The sequence below is a fragment of the Lampetra planeri genome, chromosome 61, assembly GCF_965212315.1.
Source record: "Lampetra planeri chromosome 61, kcLamPlan1.2.h2, whole genome shotgun sequence".
Lineage (NCBI taxonomy): Eukaryota > Metazoa > Chordata > Hyperoartia > Petromyzontiformes > Petromyzontidae > Lampetra > Lampetra planeri.
The window spans coordinates 3,623,871-3,645,268 of record NC_136167.1 but is presented as its reverse complement, the minus strand read 5'-3'; the positions used below and the strand labels follow the sequence as shown (position 1 = coordinate 3,645,268).

General features: G+C 48.2%; 1 protein-coding gene and 1 long non-coding RNA gene across 2 annotated transcripts; one reads left to right on the top strand and one right to left on the bottom strand.

Moving 5' to 3' along the window:
• Nucleotides 1–5,957: 5,957 nt before the first annotated feature.
• LSM2 (LSM2 homolog, U6 small nuclear RNA and mRNA degradation associated) lies at nt 5,958–11,312 on the bottom strand. The gene is made up of 5 exons (XM_078619059.1): nt 11,192–11,312; nt 8,647–8,714; nt 8,110–8,140; nt 7,558–7,617; nt 5,958–7,038 (listed from the first exon to the last, which is right to left on the bottom strand). The coding sequence occupies exons 1-5, from the start codon at nt 11,192–11,194 to the stop codon at nt 6,913–6,915; spliced, it is 288 nt and encodes a 95-aa protein (XP_078475185.1). The 5' UTR covers nt 11,195–11,312; the 3' UTR covers nt 5,958–6,912.
• Nucleotides 11,313–12,166: 854 nt separating this feature from the next.
• LOC144736514 (uncharacterized) lies at nt 12,167–13,793 on the top strand. The gene is made up of 2 exons (XR_013588768.1): nt 12,167–12,628; nt 12,743–13,793. It is a non-coding gene; the product is annotated as an uncharacterized LOC144736514 (long non-coding RNA).
• The last annotated feature ends 7,605 nt before the right edge of the window (nt 13,794–21,398 follow it).

Here is a 21,398-nt window from a genome sequence, read left to right as displayed (position 1 = left end):
AGCCACATTTACAATCTGAAGTACGACGTTTCGCCAGTAATTACAACTAGCTTCATCAGGGGACATCCAGATTTGTGGAGAAATCCTCCTGTTTCGTTCCTTAAATAGAGGGGTAGATGCAATAACATCACTTGTGAGACCTTATTGAGCAAAGTGTGGGGGGGGGGGATTACTGAATGCATATAAATGTCAATGGGAATTCATTGTCGGTTGGGTAATTGCCATGTATGAAGGTGTTATCGACCAGTTAATGAGTGTTTACACGTGTGGGAGGAAAGCGGAGCACCCGGAGAAACCCCACGCGTGCGAGGGGGAAACACTCTATCCCTGTATAGACAGAACCTCCAATTAGCACGGTTAGCTACGTACTGTGCGAAAGAAGTTCAACATCTGGTACAGGTGACGTCCACATTTTTGCTCTACCGCCTTCTCCTGACAGAGCCAGGGGCACGGGCTCCTTCATCTCAACGCCCACCCAAGGGTAGAAGGGAGTTTTGTAACCCCATATGCGGTGGTGATCCACCAACCTCTCGCTGCTGTTGCTGCCTCCACAGCACCGCTGGATCAGACAGCCACGCGCAGTGGCATAGCCACCACCACCACGCAGCTATTACGTCATTTCAGTGTTCTTCATTGGCCACCAGAGGCCACTGGCGGCCTTTCGTGCGGTCCCCCTTAACAATACACAATATATTATTGTTCTTCTTGGTTCTTTCGGTAAAGTCACGTAGAAGGGAAGTAATAAAATAATAAAAATAAAACATAATAAAATAAAATAATTCTCACGACGTTTCGGCTACAACGCAAGCAGCCGTCTTCAGGTGAAGAATGAGACACTACCAAGCTAGGAGCTTATATATAAGCTGGGTTGGAGGTGGAAGAGCGCCTTAACAAAAATAATGTGCATATGAAGAGGAATTTAGCATATTCATGGGAAATGCGTAGGAGGTGGGTGGGGGGGGTTTCAAAGTCATATTATGCCCATGCATTATGCAGGATCAGCAGCACCAAGGGGGGGTGCAGGGAGTAGCATTAACAAAGGAAAGGAATGTTAATGATATGTAGCTGCAGTTACTAAACAACCACGTAGAAAACTAAAGTATAAACTACATTAAAAAAAACTAAAGTATAAACTGCATAGCACCATCAGTATACTTACTATACTCTACAATAAGCTGAGTTACTAACAGCAAGTAATACATTACAATTCTACGTCGTAAAAATTATATAATATGCTTCCATCTAAACTTTATTCTCTTACATCACACGAGCATATACCGTACTATATACTGCCATAGATAAACCCAACATTAAATTATATACTGTATTGCTATAAACCACCCTATACCTTATACCTTTTAATATAACACTATGTATTATTCTACCCACCCTAATGTGTATCGAAATGGTTTATTACGTCCTTCCAATGATTGCTAAGCCAGAATCCATCTTCTCGGTTAAAATTGTCTCTGTGTTTGTATATGTGGATCGCCTCATGAACGAATCTCTCATGATAGCCAGATGGCTTGCAGAGAACCTCTGTCTTGGAGAAGTCAATGTCATGTGAGCCCCACTGAGTTGTAACAGTGATCTGCCACGGCTGAGGTGTTTGTCCTACCGTGTTTCAGGTCAGCTTTATGTTCACGGATGCGGTCCGAGACATGTCGTTTGGTTTCCCCAATGTAACTGCTACCACAGAGGCAACTTAGTTTGTAGACGCCAGGGTACTGTATGTCTGGAACCACATCTTTTACAGACGGTACCAGATCACGGATTTTATGTACTGTGTTGAATCGGACCTGGATCTTGTGTTTAATCAGGATTTTGGAGATCTTTTTTGTGACCCCAGCAATGTAGGGTAAGGTGATGGTCTTGAAAGGCTCTTCAACAGGATCCTTCTTGATGGTTGGAGTGATGGCTTTGCGGATTGTGTAGTCGGAGTAACCATTAGCCTTAAGAGCTTGGCGTACGTGTTTGAGTTCACTGGAAATGTGTTCATGGTCGGAGATGCATTGGGCTCTATGATATAGAGTCTTGATGAGGGAATTCTTCTGGGATGGATGGTGGTGGGAATCCGGTTTTAGGTAAGCATCCGTATGGGTGGCTTTCCTGTAGACAGAGTGGCTCATTGAACCATCAGGTCTCCTTTTGATTAGGACATCCAAAAAGGGTAGCTTGCCATCTTTTTCGACTTCCATGGTGAATCTGATGGCTGGGTGTATGGAATTGATGTGGTCGAGAAATTGGTCTAGAGCAGGCCGGCCATGTGGCCAGATGACAAAAGTGTCGTCTACGTACCTCTTCCATAAGATCGGGCGTAGAGTGGCAGTCTGGATGGCGTCCGTCTCAAATTTCTCCATGAAGATGTTGGCTACAACCGGAGATAGGGGGGAGCCCATTGGGGTGCCCTCAGTTTGCTTGTAGAAAGTTTCATTCCAGGTGAAGTATGTATTGGTTAAGCAGTGTCTCACCAGGGGGGGTACCCCAGCATTCAGTCCTTGATGAATCATTGGAAGGACGTAATAAACCATTTCGATACACATTAGGGTGGGTAGAATAATACATAGTGTTATATTAAAATGTATAAGATATAGGGTGGTTTATAGCAATACAGTATATAATTTAATGTTGGGTTTATCTATGGCAGTATATAGTACGGTATATGCTCGTGTGATGTAAGAGAATAAAGTTTAGATGGAAGCATATTATATAATTTTTACGACGTAGAAGTGTAATGTATTACTTGCTGTTAGTAACTCAGCTTATTGTAGAGTATAGTAAGTATACTGATGGTGCTATGCAGTTTATACTTTAGTTTTTTATGTAGTCTATACTTTAGTTTTCTACGTGGTTGTTTAGTAACTGCAGCTACATATCATTAACATTCCTTTCCTTTGTTAATGCTACTCCCTGCACCCCCCTTGGTGCTGCTGATCCTGCATAATGCATGGGCATAATATGACTTTGAAACCCCCCCCACCCACCTCCTACGCATTTCCCATGAATATGCTAAATTCCTCTTCATATGCACATTCTTTTTGTTAAGGTGCTCTTCCACCTCCAACCCAGCTTATATATAAGCTCCTAGCTTGGTAGTGTCTCATTCTTCACCTGAAGACGGCTGCTTGCGTTGTAGCCGAAACGTCGTGAGAATTATTTTATTTTATGTTTTATTATTTTATTACTTCCCTTCTACGTGACTTTACCGAAATAACCAAGAAGATGAATCCCTGCAGTCACGAAAGCTTTAAATCGAAATATATTATTGGTTCTTTCGGTAAAGTCACGTAGAAGGGAAATAATACAAATAAAATAAAGTTCTCACGACGTTTCGATTGCAACACAAGCAATCATCAGGTGTGAAAACCACAGCAAGCAAAAAACACAGCAAGGTGTTCACGCCTGATGATGATTGCTTGTGTTGCAATCGAAACGTCGTGATAATTTTGTTTTATTTTTATTATTTCCCTTCTACGTGACTTTACCGAAAAAAACAAGATTATGAATCCCTGCAGTCACGAAAGCTTTAAATCGAAATTTAATACCCAAGATGTAAAAACACCCCCCCCCCACCATCATCGTGCTGCTATCAAACCCCCAATGGTTTCAAATGGTGTGGTGGCCCTCACACTTCTTTCGTATGGATTAATAACGGCAGATAAAAGATGCCATTAGAGTTGTAATCCACTCAATTGTCTGGTTCAGAAGCAGAGTGGATCTCTGTCCATTCCTCCTTTCAAGGAGTGTTTACGCTGGGGTTGATGGTTTGTGATTCATGGCCGCACTCTCGCAGGCCAGTAAGGCCACCAAATCTTCGATGGCGCGATTTGAGCGTCCGGTAGCCGCATTGGCCACACGCCCCTCCCCCCCATGGCCTGGTTCGGTCGATGGTCGACTGCTGGCGGCGTGGGGAGGTTGAAACCGGAGGCGGGCTTGATGGGTAGGGTCCTGTATGAGACACGTAGATTTTTTTTTTACGTCGGCCGCAGTCCAGACTCTCGCTTCTATCTCTCGTGTTCACACTAATTGTGGCTTATCGGGCAAAAGTGGGCCCCCACCCTGAGAATGCTGCTGCTGCGTTGCCAGTGGTGCGAAAGAACAAATAAAACATCTCAGCGCATTCCTTAACATTTGCATGGCCTTAAAATTGTATGTGCAATAGGCGACGTTTCAGGCATTTGCCCGTCTTCATGGATTTGACACTCCTCTCCTCAATCACACTGGTGGTGGAACCATCAACCGCATGAGAACATCAGCAGCACGCCAATGCTGCAACACGTCTCCTTCATGAACGCAAACGTAAAGGCAGTCACGGAAGTGCAATTGTAGCCACGCAGCCCACACTATGGACTGTAGAGTAAGACTCAACAATATAGACTCGTAGATATAGAGATATATAGACTTAGAGACACAGAAACTCATAGAAACATTAAATACACTAGCCACAGATGTGCGATTGTAGCCATACAACCCACACTATGGACCACATAGCAAACCCAGAGACACATAAATATACTCACATTCAAAAAGTACACAAGCCACAGTAATGCGATAGTGGCCATGCAAGCCACACTATGGAACGTAAAGTAACCCCATAGAGATAGACTTGTAGAGAATCAGAGATACATACACACCATCGGTAGTTAGAATCAATATCAGCTCCGCCATCATCACTGCCAGTCAACTCAGCTTATAAAGATTTAAATAGTGCCTTATTCCAAGGCGCTTTACAATTGTTTTTATTGTACATAAGACGTTAGTGGTTGAGATAAAGAGTGGGGTTGTTAGTGGTGTAGTTATGACAGAAGTGGTTGGGGTAGTGATAGGGGTGGGAGTAGTATTAGGGGCTGGGGTAGTGATAGGAGTTGGGGTAGTGATGGGGGCTGAGGTAGTGAGATAGGCGCAGTGATAGGGGTTGTGGTAGTGAAATTGGTGTAGTAATAGAGGTTGGGGTAGTGATCGGGTTTGGGGTAGTGAGATAGGGGTTGGGTAGTGAGATAGGGGTTGGGTAGTAAGATGGAGTAGTGATAGGGGTTGGGGTAGTGATAGGGTTTGTGGTAGTGAGATAGGGGTTGGGTAGTGAGATAGGGGTTGGGTAGTGAGATGGAGTAGTGCTAGGGGTTGGGGTAGTGATAGGGGTTGGGGTAGTGATCGGGTTTGGGGTAGTGATAGGGTTTGGGGTAGTGAGATAGGGGTTGGGTAGTGAGATGGAGTAGTGATAGGGGTTGGGGTAGTGAGATGGAATAGTGATAGGGGTTGGGGTAGTGATAGGGATAGTGATAGGGGTTGGGGTAGTAAGATAACGGTAGTGATCGGGTTTGGGGTAGTGAGATAGGGGTTGGGTAGCGAGATAGGGGTTGGGTAGTGAGATGGAGTAGTGATAGGGGTTGGGGTAGTGATAGGGTTTGGGGTAGTGAGATAGGGGTTGGGTAGTGAGATGGAGTAGTGATAGGGGTTGGGGTGGTGATAGGGGTTGCGGTAGTGATCGGGTTTGGGGTAGTGATAGGGTTTGGGGTAGTGAGATAGGGGTTGGGTAGTGAGATGGAGTAGTGATAGGGGTTGGGGTATTGAGATGGAGTAGTGATAGGGGTTGGGGTAGTGATAGGGGCTGGGGTAGTGATAGGGGCTGGGCGAGACCTGGTCGTAGCTGGGGGACTATCAGTAGTCGCTGGATCATGGGCCAGGGGAGAAGAGGTGGAGATTGTTTTAGGGGAGGAACAGTAGAGATGATTGTTTGACGTGCTGTGGGAGTTTGCTTCACCTTTATTAATGATCACCGCTGATGATTCTGAAACAACTAAAACCACCGATGTAAATGGCCCAAACATCCCTCATGTAGCCGCGCCCTCCTGAAAACGCGTTTTGAGACTCGGGCGAGGCCTTCCCACGTAAGCCGATGATGCCACGGGTGAGGGATGCGTCCTCGCTAAATACGATACCACACAGGGACAGCGGGGCAGCAGCAGTGCTGTACACGTTTATTTATAAAAAACAAAACAAATGACACCCGCACCAAACGAAACAAAAACCGACTCGGTACGAACATTCACTTACAATTCACGGGGAGGAGACACGGGGAGGGAGACACAGAGGCACAGGAACGAGACACGGGGAGGCACAGGGAGACACAGGGAGGAGACACAGCGAGACATGGGGAGGAGACACAGCGAGGCCAATTTTACTCGCCTCTCCCTTCTGTGTCGAGACTACGGTTCCAGTCACTCACCACCTACTCACTCTGTAAGCGTCGTGTCGGTGTTGTTGTGACTGTTGTCAGTCTGTATCTTCCCATCACTTGGCAAAGGCCTCCACCCCATCCTAAAGCCACCACCTGAGTACGGCCATTATCTGTGCATGGCCCAGCCCCGGCCCACAAACTGTGCCTAGGAACCGAGTCTGAAGACACTGGTCTTGAAGGTGGTCTCCTGCAGCTCGGTCTCAATCGAGACTCTGATCTTCTGGACCCTCACGACCCATCTCAACAACTGGATGCCTCAGGGGGCTCCACCCCCTGCCCACAAATCCGTCGCGCGCAACCTGGCACCGTGCTCCCTGCACTGTGCCCAGATGTCTCCGCGTATCCATCTCCTGGGGTCTCCCCGCTTACCCCTATCTCTTTGTTTCTATGTCCCCATATTTATGCATTTCCCTGCCCCCACATGCCTGTGTCCCCATGTCTCATCATCCCTGTGTCCCATAATTCCCTGTGTCCCCACATCTTTGTTTTGGCCATGTCTCATCATCTCCGTGTCCCTGCATCTCCACATCTCTTTGTCCTCGCATACCATTGTCCCCGTGTCTCATCGTCCCCACGTCCTCATCTCTCTTTGTTGCCACGTCCCTGTCTCTCCGTGTCCCCTGCATCTCATCGCCCCCATGTCCCCATGTCTCCGTGTCTCCACGTCCCCGTGTCTACTGCTTCTGCTGTGTGGCCTCCTTGCGCGCGGCATCCTGCAGGAGCTGCGTGTCCACCTCGTCTGCCGGGAGCTGCACGTAGCGGACGACCGAACCTCGGATAAAGCAGTTCTTCACCGAGAGCTACAGGGACAAGGGGGGGGGGAGAGAGAGAGAACGATAGAGAGGGAGGGAAAGAGGCAGAGGTGGGGAGAGAGGAAGGAAAAGAGAGACAGAGGAGGCAAGAGGGTGGGATTGAAATATGGTGATGAATTTTCCAGCAATAATAACTCGCTACATTTGAGAACCCAGTTTAATCTGTGCGAGTGCATGGGCCTCCATGCTAAACTATTTACATTTTGTTATTTTACCAGGTAAGGCCCACTGGAGCTCTTTAGCTATTAACTCTCTTGCCTGGTATAGAGGAGGTCATGGGTTTGATCCCAACTCTGATGCCTGTTGTAAATTTGGAGTTTGCGTATCTCTCCGTGGTCGTGTGTATTTTTATCCGGGTCCTCAGGTTTTTCTCTCCACATTTAGAATCAACATCACAGGTTAAGAGTATTTGGCTGTCGTTTGTGGCCAGGTCGCTTCTGAATAAAATAAAAAGCTAAACAGCAGAATAAATAAAAAGTAACGGGAGAGTGAAGGGTCACCACTCACCATGTGTGGGTACTTCTCGGGGTCAGTGACACTGATGTCGGTCAGCTTGATGTTCAGGTACTGCAGAGGGCGAGATCCACATAGGTCAGGTCAATGGTCACAGCACACACACAAGTTACGTCCAGCTAAATGTTCCTCATCGGGAATAAGTCCACAGAGTAGAACACTCCAGTGTGAACGGCCAACTCCTAACCACGACTCTCTCCTACTTCTCCCCTCTCATCTCACTCTACTCCCCTCCACGCACTCTCCTACCTCTCCCCTCACTCTACTCCCCGCTACGCACTCTCCTACTTCTCCCCTCTCATCTCACTCTACTCCCTTCCACACACTCTCCTACCTCTCCCCTCTCATATCACTCACCTAATCTCCTCCACTCACTCTACTGTCTCTCCCGTCTCATCTAACTCTACTAATCCCCTCCTAGTGCACAACACCTGGCAAGCCCTGGCGGTCACCCACCAATGTACTCGGCGGGTTCAATCCTGATTTGTGTCTGAGACCGAACGAGATTGGGCACATTGAGGGCGATTTGGTTGCACACAAACTCACCTGATCTACGGAGTGTAGCGTTCCACAGATACTGTGGGTGAACAGAGGACAGTGTTACACCACACACAGCACATATGCCCATCACCAAAAAGACAGTGTTACACCACACACACCATCACCACACACTACATACGCCCATCACCAACACACTACTTACATCACAACACATACTCATTGTGTTCTGTGGGCCTGTGTGTAAGCTATAGGTGACTAAGTCTGTGTGTGAATATATGGGTATCTATATGACCTTATGGATGTCTATAAAAGTCTACAGTTTTTTTTACAAGAATATATTAGTTTCTGTGTGGGTCATTAGTGACCGGACCGAGACTCAATTTGCTACACTTATGAACCGAGTTAAATCACAACTCACTCTGTGTATAAGCGCGCACATTTCTGTGTGTCTAATGGGTCTCTGTCTCTATGTGAGTCACTGGTGACCGAGCTGAGACCTTCAACTCGCTGCGCTTGAGAACCCAGTTTCACCAGTGGTTGGGTGGCTGATATCCGAATTCGAACCCAGGTCCTGGATGTTACCTGAGGTCATTCTTGAGCTCCACCACCACGTCTTTGCCCACCAGGGACTTGAAGAATGAGTAGAACAACTGTGAGACACACACACACCATCATCAGCCGTGACCTATCTGCTGCTGGATGAAAGCCTCCCCAAGCCATCTCTGTCTCTCACACACCACCTCGGGATGCCTAAATCGCTGAAGCACTCGAGCCAATTCCATCGCTCCATCTCCACAGTGGCCATCCCCTCAGTGCATTCCCTCCTTTGGCTGTGGCTCTATCGTTCGGGTGCCGGGGTGGCGAGATGTTAACTACCTCGCCTGGTATACAGGACGTTGCGAGTTCGATCATAACCCTGATGCCTGCTGCATATTTGGAGTTTGCGGTGTCTCTCTCCCCATGGTCGCGTTGACTTTTCTGCGGGTCCTCCATCTGTTTTTTCCCTCCACATTTGAAATCAACATGCGTTTAGTGTATTTGGCTGCTGCTATAAATTTCCACAGGCCACCTCGTTGGGTGAGCATTTGTGGCCAGGTCTCTTCTGAAAAAGAGATACATAGCTCAGTGGGCCTTACCTGGTAACATAAAAAAGTTTAGCTTTGGCGAAGTTTTACACATTGCACCAAGTACTCATTTTAGGCCGAGTCGACCGATTGAGGCGCAGGACTGGTGCAGATATTCTTCACTTGTGTTGGTGGCCGTGAGTGGGAATCGAACTGTTATCCAACAGGTTTGGAGTGCAGTGCGCTAACCGCTGTACAACTCCCCACAACCAGCAGCAAATAGCGCACACACACACGGCAGACAAGCCGAGGGAGCGTTTTTTCCGTAAAAACTTAACATTTGATAATTCCGGGTTTGATACAGAACACACTCGGCCGGTAGCAGAGGGCGCACAGACTATGGCGGAGCCAGAATTTTCAGGTATGGGGGGCAACCCCTCCAGCAATGAAAAATGATAGAGGAGTTGTTAGTAAGGACTTGTCCCTTGCTTTTTATTCGAGCCATCGATCGAGGGTCGAATTCAAACCGTGTGTGATCGGCATCACGCTCGCTGAAGGTGAATGCCTTCAGGGAAGTCGTGCACTGTATACGCAACTGCGCACAATTCTGAGTCGCTTATAACTGCTTTGCCATTACTTATTGCCAATTATGGACTCAAGACTATTGTCCTATCATCTCATAGAATCCCTGGCACGTAATAATATGATACACAGTGGCAGTGGGGGTCTCAAAATGCCGATTTATTACTAATAAACCCCAATGATCCGATCGAAATTAGGGATTTCTATCGGATCATGGGGGGGGGGGGGGCACGTGCCACCCCACCCCCACTGGCTCCGCCAGTGCACACAGATAATTAGTGTGGCAGTAGAGGGAAACAAAGGTGGCAGGGCAGGGGAGAATCCAAAGCGGTTGCACAGAGTATAAATAACTCCCTCCATCGTTGCGTCTGGCCGGGACGCATCCTGTTCAAGCCTCACTCACTTCTCAAGGGGGGTGAGGTCTCTACGCTGCGCGTGTTCTCAAATCCGTGATTTTTTTGTCAGTGTCTATATCGACACAGGCAGACTAAATACTGCACACAAACTTTCATTTAAATTTTACCAAGCAAGGCCCACTGAGATATACAGCTCTTTTTCAGAAGCGACCTGGCTACCACAAATAATACCTCGACGAAGCTAATTATCACATACACATTTATAGCAGCGAAATACGCTGCTATAAATGCAGCAAAATACGCGACCACAGGGAGAACACGCAAACTCCAAATATACAGCAGCAGGCGTCAGGGTCGGGATCGAACCCACGACCTCCTGTAGACCAGGCGAGGTAGTTAACATCTCCTAGCCACCACGGTGCCACAAAAACTATCGGCATTCGCCACTAAGTGGCGGTGACGTCACCTCAGTACTTGTGCCAGGCTAGGTGCACGTGAGGTGTGGAAGCCCCTTGCTGCCGACAGGCGACGGGACAGGTGTTATGGGTTAACTGCAATAAAAAAATGATTCCTCGTATAGCCTTAGCAGGCTGTTGGGGCAAGTGCTGTTAGCGAGCACCTATAAAGGCTGGCACGGCACACGAGGGGATGGGTGGCGAGCACCACACCCGGCCGCCTTTGTCTCCCCAGTGGCGATGTTTATGCATCGCACAAGGTACTCATTTGAGGCCGAGTCGACCTAGGGGAGACCCATTTACTTGTTCAGAAAACTGTCCCTGGTGTTGGCCGTGAGCGGGAATCGAACTCGGGTCGCCGGGTTCGTGGCCCAACGCGCCACAGCTCCCCACGTAACAGTCATTCGCTACTAGGCGGCGGTGAAGTCACCGCGGCGCTTGTGCCAGGCTAGGTGCACCTTACACACACACGTACAGTACGCACGGTAACACGGCTCGGTTCACTTGTGCGTACAGTGCGCGCAGCCTGGGCCTGTCCGCGTCTCTGTCGTAATTCAGCGAACCGCGTCCCACCACCGCACGCCAAACGCTCTCCGCCTGTCTCGCTCCCCGCGTGTCTCTCTCTACACCCCCGCCGCGTGTCTCTCTGCTCTGTCCCAGTGTCTCTCACCATTGCTCCGTCGCCTCCTCGCTGGCCCGGTCTCTCCGCGCTCTCAAGTCTCGTTCGGGTTCTCGTGAGAACTGCCCCGAGACTTGGGCCCGCGGGATTTGCCAGATCGCCCCCCACCCTACCCCCACCGCCGCCTCCCCCCCACTGCTAACCGCGCGCTGATTGGTCCGCTCCAGCCGGAGGGGGCGGTTACGCTAAATTTGAATATTTTTGGCGGGAAAGTTGATTTAATATACTGTATACGACCAATATCATCCATAATTGAGTTTTTTTGGGTTAGATCGCGTAAAATATAAATGTGTCGTTGAAATCCGCCACCACCCGACACAACCAACTAGTAAGGTTTGTCACGTAAAGAGAACATGCCAAGCCATAACATTTACAATCTGAATGTAAATCTAATTGTAAATACTCTTGGTTCTTTCGGTAAAGTCACGTAGGTAAAGAAACTAATACATAAAATTGAATCACAACGTTTCGATTACAACACAAGCAATCATCATCAGGTGTGAACACCACAGCAAGAAAATGTTCTTGCCACGTGACTTTACCGAAAGAACCAAGAGTATGGATCCTTGCAGTCACGAAAACTTCAAATCTAATTGTAAATGTTGTGGCTTTGCTCTCCAACACATCCGCGTGCTGCACGAGTAACGAATTGGCTTGACGAGACGTCGCTGGACTCACTGGTACAGGTAGTTCTCTACTTACGATGGAGATGCGTTACGACGACCCCATCGTAAGTCAAAAATATCGTAAGTCGAAGATGGCCTAGCATACCCAGGAGTCTTAAAGAATGGTGATAATTTAGCAAAACAGAGCAATTTACAGTACCGTACTGTATAAACTGTATACTGTATGTATTTATTAATTACAATACTGTATTGCACAGTAAAATGTGAAGTAAAAAAAAGGTTAATTCTTAGCCTACCGATATGAACTGCAATTTAATAGAAAGTTTTTTCAGGAAAATCCTATCTGCTATAAAAACTTTTAACATGCATTGAACGTATCGTATCGTGGTAACCCTAAAATGAAATCGCTAAAGCTACGTATTATACATGCATTGCACGTAACGTATATTGTCTGTACTCACCAAGATTCTGTCCGCTAACACCGAGACAACTTAACTCTGTCGACCGCTGGTGAGAGTGAGAGGCATCACCACACAAGGCGGGAGATGCGTACATCCCGGCAGCGTCCCAACGTGCAGCATCGTACCTCGTACGCTGCTTCGTTTGCCTGCCGCGCGAAATTTAAAATATTTTACAATTTTGTCATATCGCTATCGTAAGATCGAAATATCGTAAGTCAGAACATCGTAACTCGGGGACTACCTGTATTTTAATTTTTTTTGACGTTGGTCTAGGACAGGGGTCGGCAACCTACGGCTCCGGAGCCGCATGCGGCTCTTTACGGGCTGCTTCTGGACGATATGTACGTATGTACAGTATGTACTCAGATGCATTGCGGCTCTTGAAATACTGAATTTGTACCGAATTGGAAAGAAATGGCTCTTCTTGTTATTTTGGTTGCCGACCCCTGGTCTAGGAGATGGCGGTGTGCTTCCCATAGTGGAAGAGGAGGATCAAAGTTATTTGTGGGTGACTCGATGCCTGCGGGCCCACGAGGGGATGAGCCAGCGGACTCGGGTGGTGGCTCGGATGGAGGGGAGCCCCGACTCCGTCGGCTGCGCCTCCTGCCCGGCTGACGGACAAGGAGCGCCGTTGCTGATGCCCCCCTCATCGCGGCAGCAGCAGATATCACCGGTGCCCCCGGGAGGTGGTGGTGGCGGTCCGTGGATGGGCCGGGCCCAGGAGAGAGATGGCGATTCCACGACGGGGGTCGCTGCGGCCGACCCGGCCACATCGCGCGGGGTTGCAAGAGCGACCCGCTGCAAGCGACAAAGACGGCGTCCAACTCTCCATCAACTACCGCGGCACTTCAACACCAGGCGAATCGTGACACCTCAGACAGACGGCTAAAACAATAACCTCATTCATCGAGGGACTCATCGTCACTCACCGCGTCCATCACCATGTCGCATGTACCATCTAAATCGACGAGCGTCGGGGGTAACGAGGTCGCGAAATCTCCTAAAGAAGGTCGGGACTCGCTTTTCAACCGGTGGCTCGAGTCGGGCAACCAGTGGAAGAAGCTGCCTTGGAGGGTTCTAGCGGCAGCCACGGGAACCTCTGTTGTCATGGGTTCAGTGGGCGGAGTGGCGGTACGCTTATAATTTATTAATACTAGAGCGCCGGCTACTATTATTTCCAATTATATATTTGACTTGTTGCCGCCCAACACTCGCTGTTTAACGTCGGTACGAACAGGTATGTCGCAGCAAACGGCGCTAAGGGGCCGTTCATAAACGACGTCACGCGATTTTGGACGATTTTGATCCCCTCCCTCCCCCTTCGTCACACGACGTCACAAAAAGTCAGACCCCCCCTCAAATATGACGTCACAAAGCTCTGCCCCCCCCCCCAAAATATAAAACATGCTTCAAATCGCTTTAAACTATTGTCATTGTAGTGCGTATTTAATGTGGCGCTGCACTCTGATGTTGTAGGAGAAAACATTGATTAAAAAGTCTATTTCAATAAGTAGAACGTGTTGTCTATATTTATTTAAAGTTGCGCATTTTGATGTGACGTCACATTTCTCAACCCCCCCCCCTCGTCACACATCGTCACAAATGTCTGACCCCCCCTCCCCCAGGTGCGTGACGTCATTTATGGACGGCCCCTAACATGGGAATTATGGTAAAAGTCGTTGCACAAGTGCAAATTGGGGAACTCGCCTTGACGGGACTCACTTTAGTTTCAAGTATGCTCGCGGCCCATGCTTGCTGGGAACCGACTTTTAAAACAATTGCCGTTGCGTATACTCACTGATCAATGCTGCATTGAAACGCCGTCCGCAACTCGCATTTTTTTTCTAAAACCAACAGAAACATATTCCGAGACGGGCATGACAGTGCAGGCATTGGTGAGTGAATCTGTGAATATACCTCCAAGCGCGCAAATGTTAATACCATTGAGATAACGCAAATAAATAACTAATACGCGCACCGAGTGGTCGCTTTTGATTGCTCCATTGCATGCGACGACTCGCAGATTGATGTTAGCAGCAGCACAGACAGTCATAAGAACGGACCAAAAGCCGTTCTTACAGATGTAGTGTAATAACGCTGGCTGCTGACAGAAAAGTGGTACTGACAGCAGAGGGCAGTATACACACGTCAGCAGAGGGAGTATATATGTACAGGGGTGAGGAGAACTAAAGAGAAGCTCAGGAAGGGGTCCATCTGGAAGCCCGGGAACCTGCTAGTAGGTTCCAGAAAGGGGGTGTGGCAAGGGCGGAGCGAGGCCACGCCAGGAGGATAAAAGGGGGCCTGGGGCGAAAGCTCGGGGCTGTTGCTGGAAGTAGATCCCCCTCGCTGTGTCGCTGTTCGTCACCTTCGTCGCTGCCGTCTTGACCACCCTTAGACGTCGCTAGCTAGATAGCCTGCCAACTGTACTAGCTAGATACTGCCGTCAAAAGAGACGGATGTGTGACTAATGTGTAAGCACGTAGGGTGTCTGTATTTCCCTGACGTGTGGAATAAAGAAGGTGCCTTAACGAACCCTGTCTTCGAAGTGAGTCACTCCACGTATTGAATGTCGGGGAGCAACCGATTGCGGTGCAAGCAGGGACCGTATTAGTGCACGCAGGACCTGTAATTATGGAGACGATGGACCCAACAGAAACTGTAATAGCGGGAGTCGCTGTCGATGTTTCGTCAGCCGAGGAGAGTTGGATAAATACATTGTGGAGTGAGAATGCTGAACTGTCCGAAGAGCAAAACGGCCAAGATAACTGCTCCTGCAATTCTCCGATTTATTCAGCAGGGGGCAGTATGACATAGGGCGATATAAGCCTTGCTGAATATCACATCGACACACGAGATTCTCCCCCTATTCGGAAAAATTAATATCGTATGAGCCCCGTCGAAAAATCACACGTACAGTTGGTTGGTAGATGAGATTTTAGCGGCGAACATGATTTCTCCATTTACCTTCCCTTGTGGAGCTACCGTGGTCCTTGTGAAAAAGCCAGATGGCAGTTTGAGATTTTGTGTTGATTTCCGCCGCCTAAATAAGGTCACGTTGGCTAATGCATATCCGCTCCCGCGCATTGACGACTCATTAGACGCATTGTCAGGGGCAAAACATTTTTTACGTCGGACTTACTCTCAGGACTCTGGCAACTCCCCTTGGACAACGCCTCGAAGGCCAAAACGGCATTTCAATCTAATTGCCTTCCGATGGGCTTACAATTTGCCCCGGCCACATTCCAAAGGCTCATGGAACTGGGGCTACAGTGGGAGTCATGGCTCATATACTTGGATGGAGTCATCGTGTTCGGTTGCTCGTCTGATGAACAGCCGCAACGGTTGCGCATGGTGCTGCCTAGGGTATGCTCAGTCAACTTAAAATTAAAACCGTCCAAATGTCATTTGATGCAAACGTCGGTGCAATATTTGAGGCATGTGGTAAGCGTGTCGGGTGTTGCTACTGATCCCGAGAAAACTGCGTGTGTGCAAAATTGTCCAACCCCTAAATCAGTGAGTAATGTACACAGTTTTGTCGGGTTCACGTCATGTTATCGGCGATTTTTTTCCGAATTTCGCCACAATCACGAAGCCCCTGCATATGTTAAATAAGAACCAAACATTTCATTGGGGGATGGAGGAAGAAACAGCCTTTGTCAGGCTGCGCGATCGGCTCACGGATGCTCCGCCCTTAGCATACCCAGACTTCTCCCTGCCCTTCATCTTCGACGCGAGTGATCTCCGCATAGGAGCTGTTCTCTCAGCTGAAGGACAGGGTTGAAGTCATACTCGCTTACGGTAGTCGCGTTCTATCACCGGCGGACTAACGTTATTGCTTGACTCGCAGAGAATTGCTGGCGGTTGTGTACTTTGTCCAACTATACAGACCCCATAACAATAGGGTTTACCCTTTCTGGCAAAAAGCAGGTGTCAAAATGTTAAAACACCAAACGAATCCTTATTCAAGGAATCCTGTCTTCATTAATCACACGTACTTGTAGTGAACATGCAAATTAAAAAATGCTCTGTTTTATTGCCATAAAGGGTAAAACCTATTGCTATATTTTAATACTGGCAAGAAAGGTTCCGTATTGTAGCTGCTCACCCTGACTACAAATGCCCTGATAGTGGCACTGTCTTTGTGGCGTTCTCTGGTCTAACACTTTGAGACTAGGCCCTAAAGAAAGTTGTCCCTGGTGTGGACCAATCCGTTTCAACGACAATGCATCATATTACAAGCACGTGTGGTTAATGCAGACAGGATTCCTTGAATAAGGTTTCTGTTTGGTGTTTTAACATATTGACACCTGTGTTTTTGCTAGAAAGGGTAAAACCTATTGCTATCATTTAATACTGGCGAGAAAGGTCCATATCACTGCCCATAGAATCAACACTGCAGATAGATTCAACACCACCACGACTGAAAACCGCCCATAGACTCAAAACTGCCCATAGACAACACTGCCGATAGACTCAACACTGACAGCAGTCAACACTGCCCATAGACAAAACGTTGCACATAGTCTCAATGCTGCCCATCGACTCAACATCGCCCATAGTCAACACCGCCCATAGATTAAATACCATGGATAGACGCAACGCTGCTCTTAGAATCAACACTGCACATTGACTCTACACCGACCATAGAGTCAACACCGCACATAGACTCAAAACACTACCCATAGACGAGCACTGCCATTAAAATCAACACTGGGGTGCCATGGTGGAGAGATGTTAACTACCTCGCCTGGTATACAGGACGTTGTGGGTTCGATCCCGACCCTGACGCCTGGATATTTGGAGTTTGCATCTTCTCCCTGTGAAGGCGTGGATTTTCTCCAAGTCCTCTGGTTTTTCTCTGTACGTTTAGAATCAACATCACACGTTTAGAGTATTTGACCGCCATAAATTTGCACATGATGATAAACCATTTAGTTGAGCTATAATTTGTGGTTACGTCGCTTCGGAAAAGGAGCTGCATAGCTCAGTGGGCCTAACCTGGTAAAAACATTTTTATATGGAGTTTAGCTGACAGTTTACTGCCTATAGACTAAACGCTGCCCATTGACTCAACACTGCACATAGACCCAACTCTGCTCATATACTCAACGCTGCCCAAAGACTCAGCACTGCCCATAGACTCAACACTGCCCATAGACTAAGCACTGCCCATAGACTAAGCACTGTCCATAGACTCAGCACTGCCCATAGACTAAGCACTGCCCATAGACTCAGCACTGCCCATAGACTAAGCACTGCCCATAGACTCAACACTACCCATTGACTCAACACTGTCCATAGACTCAACACTACCCATAGACTCAACACTGCCCATAGACTCAACACTACCCATAGACTCAGCACTGATCATAGACTCAACACTGCCCATAGACTCAACACTAACCATAGACTCAGCACTGCCCATAGACTCAACACTGCCCATAGACTCAACACTACCCATAGACTCACATTACCCATAGACTCAACACTACCCATAGACTCAACACTACCCATAGACTCAGCACTGCCCATAGACTCAACACTGCCCATAGACTAAGCACTGTCCATAGACTCAGCACTGCCCATAGACTAAGCACCAGAGGTGTGGACTCGAGTCATGTGACTTGGACTCGAGTCAGACTCGAGTCATGAATTTGATGACTTGCGACTCGACTTGGACTTGCATAACAATGACTTTGTCCCACCTATGAGATGTGGACTCGAGTCATGTGACTTGGACTCGAGTCAGACTCGAGTCATGAATTTGATGACTTGCGACTCGACTTGGACTTGCATAACAATGACTTTGTCCCACCTCTGCTAAGCACTGCCCATAGACTCAGCACTGCCCATAGGCTCAGCACTGCCCATAGACTGAGCTCTGCCCATAGACTCAACACTACCCATTGACTCAACACTGTCCATAGACTCAACACTACCCATAGACTCAACACTGCCCATTAACTGACACTGCCCATAGACTCAACACTACCCATAGACTCAGCACTGATCATAGACTCAACACTGCCCATAGACTCAACACTACCCATAGACTCAGCACTGCCCATAGACTCAACACTGCCCATAGACTCAACACTGCCCATAGACTCAACACTACCCATAGACTCAGCACTGCCCATAGACTCAACACTGCCCATAGAATCAGCACTGCCCATATACTGAACACTGCCCATAGACTCAGCTCTGCCCATAGACTCAACACTACCCATTGACTCAACACTGTCCATAGACTCAACACTACCCATAGACTCAACACTACCCATAGACTCAACACTTCCCATAGACTCAGCACTGCCCATAGACTCAACACTGCCCATAGACTCAACACTACCCATATACTCACATTGCCCATAGACTCAACACTACCCATAGACTCAACACCACCCATAGACTCAGCACTGTCCATAGACTCAACACTGCCCATAGACTCAACACTGCCCATAGACTCAGCTCTGCCCATAGACTCAACACTACCCATAGACTCAACACTACCCATAGACTCAACACTACCCATAGACTCAGCACTGCCCATAGACTCAACACTGCCCATAGACTCAACACTGCCCATAGACTCAACACTGCCCATAGACTCAGCACTCCCCATAGACTCAACACTGCCCATAGACTCAGCACTCCCCATAGACTCAACACTGCCCATAGACTCAACACTGCCCATAGACTCAACACTGCCCATAGACTCAGCACTCCCCATAGACTCAACACTGCCCATAGACTCAGCACTCCCCATAGACTCAACACTGCCCATAGACTCAACACTGCCCATAGACTCAACACTGCCCATAGACTCAGCACTGCCCATAGACTCAACACTGCCCATAGACTCAGCACTGCCCATAGACTCAACACTGCCCATAGATTCAACACTACCCATAGACTCATCACTGCCCATTAACTGACACTGCCCATAGACTCAACACTCCCCATAGACTCAGCACTGCCCATAGACTCAACACTGCCCATAGACTCAATACTACCCATAGACTCAGCACTGTACATAGACTCAACACTGCCCATAGACTCAACACTACCCATAGACTCAACGCTGCCCATAAACTCAGCACTACCCATAGACTCAACACTGCCCATAGACTCAACACTACCCATAGACTCAACACTACCCATAGACTCAACACTACCCATAAACTCAGCACTACCCATAGACTCAACACTGCCCATAGTCTCAGCACTCCCCATAGACTCAACACTGCCCATAGACTCAGCACTCCCCATAGACTCAACACTGCCCATTAACTGACACTGCCCATAGACTCAACACTACCCATAGACTCAACACTGCCCATAGACTCAACACTACCCATAGACTAAACACTGCCCATAGATTCAACACTGCCCATAAACTCAACACTACTTATAGACTCAACACTGCCCATAGACTCAACACTGCCCATAGACTCAGCACTCCCCATAGACACAACACTGCCCATAGACTCAGCACTCCCCATAGACTCAACACTGCCCATAGACTAAGCACTCCCCATAGACTCAACACTGCCCATAGACTCAGCACTCCCCATAGACTCAGCACTGTCCATAGACTCAACACTGCCCATAGACTCAACACTACCCATAGACTCAACACTACCCATAGACTCAACACTACCCATAGACTCAACACTGGCCATAGACTCAACACTGCCCATAGACTCAACACTACCCAGAGACTCAACACTGCCCATAGACTCAACACTACCCATAGACTCAACACTACCCATAGACTCAACACTGCCCATAGACTCTACACTGCCCATAGACACAGCACTGCCCATAGACTCAACACTGCCCATAGACTCAACACTACCCATAGACTCAACACTACCCATAGACTCAACACTGCCCATAGACTCAGCACCCCCCATAGACTCAACACTGCCCATAGACTCAGCACTCCCCATAGACTCAACACTGCCCATAGACTCAGCACTCCCCATAGACTCAACACTGCCCATTAACTGACACTGCCCATAGACTCAACACTACCCATAGACTCAACACTGCCCATAGACTCAACACTACCCATAGACTCAACACTGTCCATAGACTCAACACTACCCATAGACTCAGCACTGCCCATAGACTCAACACTGCCCATAGACTCAACACTGCCCATAGACTCAGCACTGCCCATAGACTCAACACTGCCCATAGACTCAACACTGCCCATATACTCAACACTACCCATAGACTCAACACTGCCCATAGATTCAACACTGCCCATAAACTCAACACTACCCATAGACTCAACACTGCCCATAGACTCAACACAGCCCATAGACTCAGCACTCCCTATAGACTCAACACTGCCCATAGACTCAGCACTCCCCATAGACTCAACACTGCCCATAGACTCAGCACTCCCCATAGACTCAGCACTGTCCACAGACTCATCACTGCCCATAGACTCAACACTGCCCATAGACTCAACACTACCCATAGACTCAACACTGCCCATAGATTCAACACTGCCCATAAACTCAACACTACCCATAGACTCAACACTGCCCATAGACTCAACACAGCCCATAGACTCAGCACTATCTATAGACTCAACACTGCCCATAGACTCAGCACTCCCCATAGACTCAACACTGCCCATAGACTCAACATTGCCCATAGACTCAACACTGCCCATAGACTCAGCACTGCCCATAGACTCAACAATGCCCATAGACTCAACACTACCCATAGACTCAGCACTGCCCATAGACTCAACACTGCCCATATACTCAACACTACCCATAGACTCAGCACTGTACATAGACTCAACACTGCCCATAGACTCAACACTACCCATAGACTCAACGCTCCCCATAGACTCAACATTAGCCATAGACTCAACACTACCCATAAACTCAGCACTACCCATAGACTCAACACTGCCCATAGACTCAGCACTGCCCATAGACTCAACACTGCCCAGACTCAACACTGCCCATATACTCAACACTACCCATAGACGCAACACTGCCCATAGACTCAACACTGCCCATAGACTCAACACTACCCATAGACTCAACACTGCCCATAGACTCAACACTAACCATAGACTCA

What these genes read in the sequence shown, in the direction of transcription:
- LSM2 (XM_078619059.1), bottom strand. An exon ending in GAGCTCAAGAATGACCTCAG is followed by an intron (nt 8,141 to 8,646) that starts GTAACATCCAGG and finishes GTTCACCCACAG; the next exon opens with TATCTGTGGAACGCTACACT. An exon ending in CCGAGAAGTACCCACACATG is followed by an intron (nt 7,039 to 7,557) that starts GTGAGTGGTGAC and finishes TTGTCCCTGTAG; the next exon opens with CTCTCGGTGAAGAACTGCTT.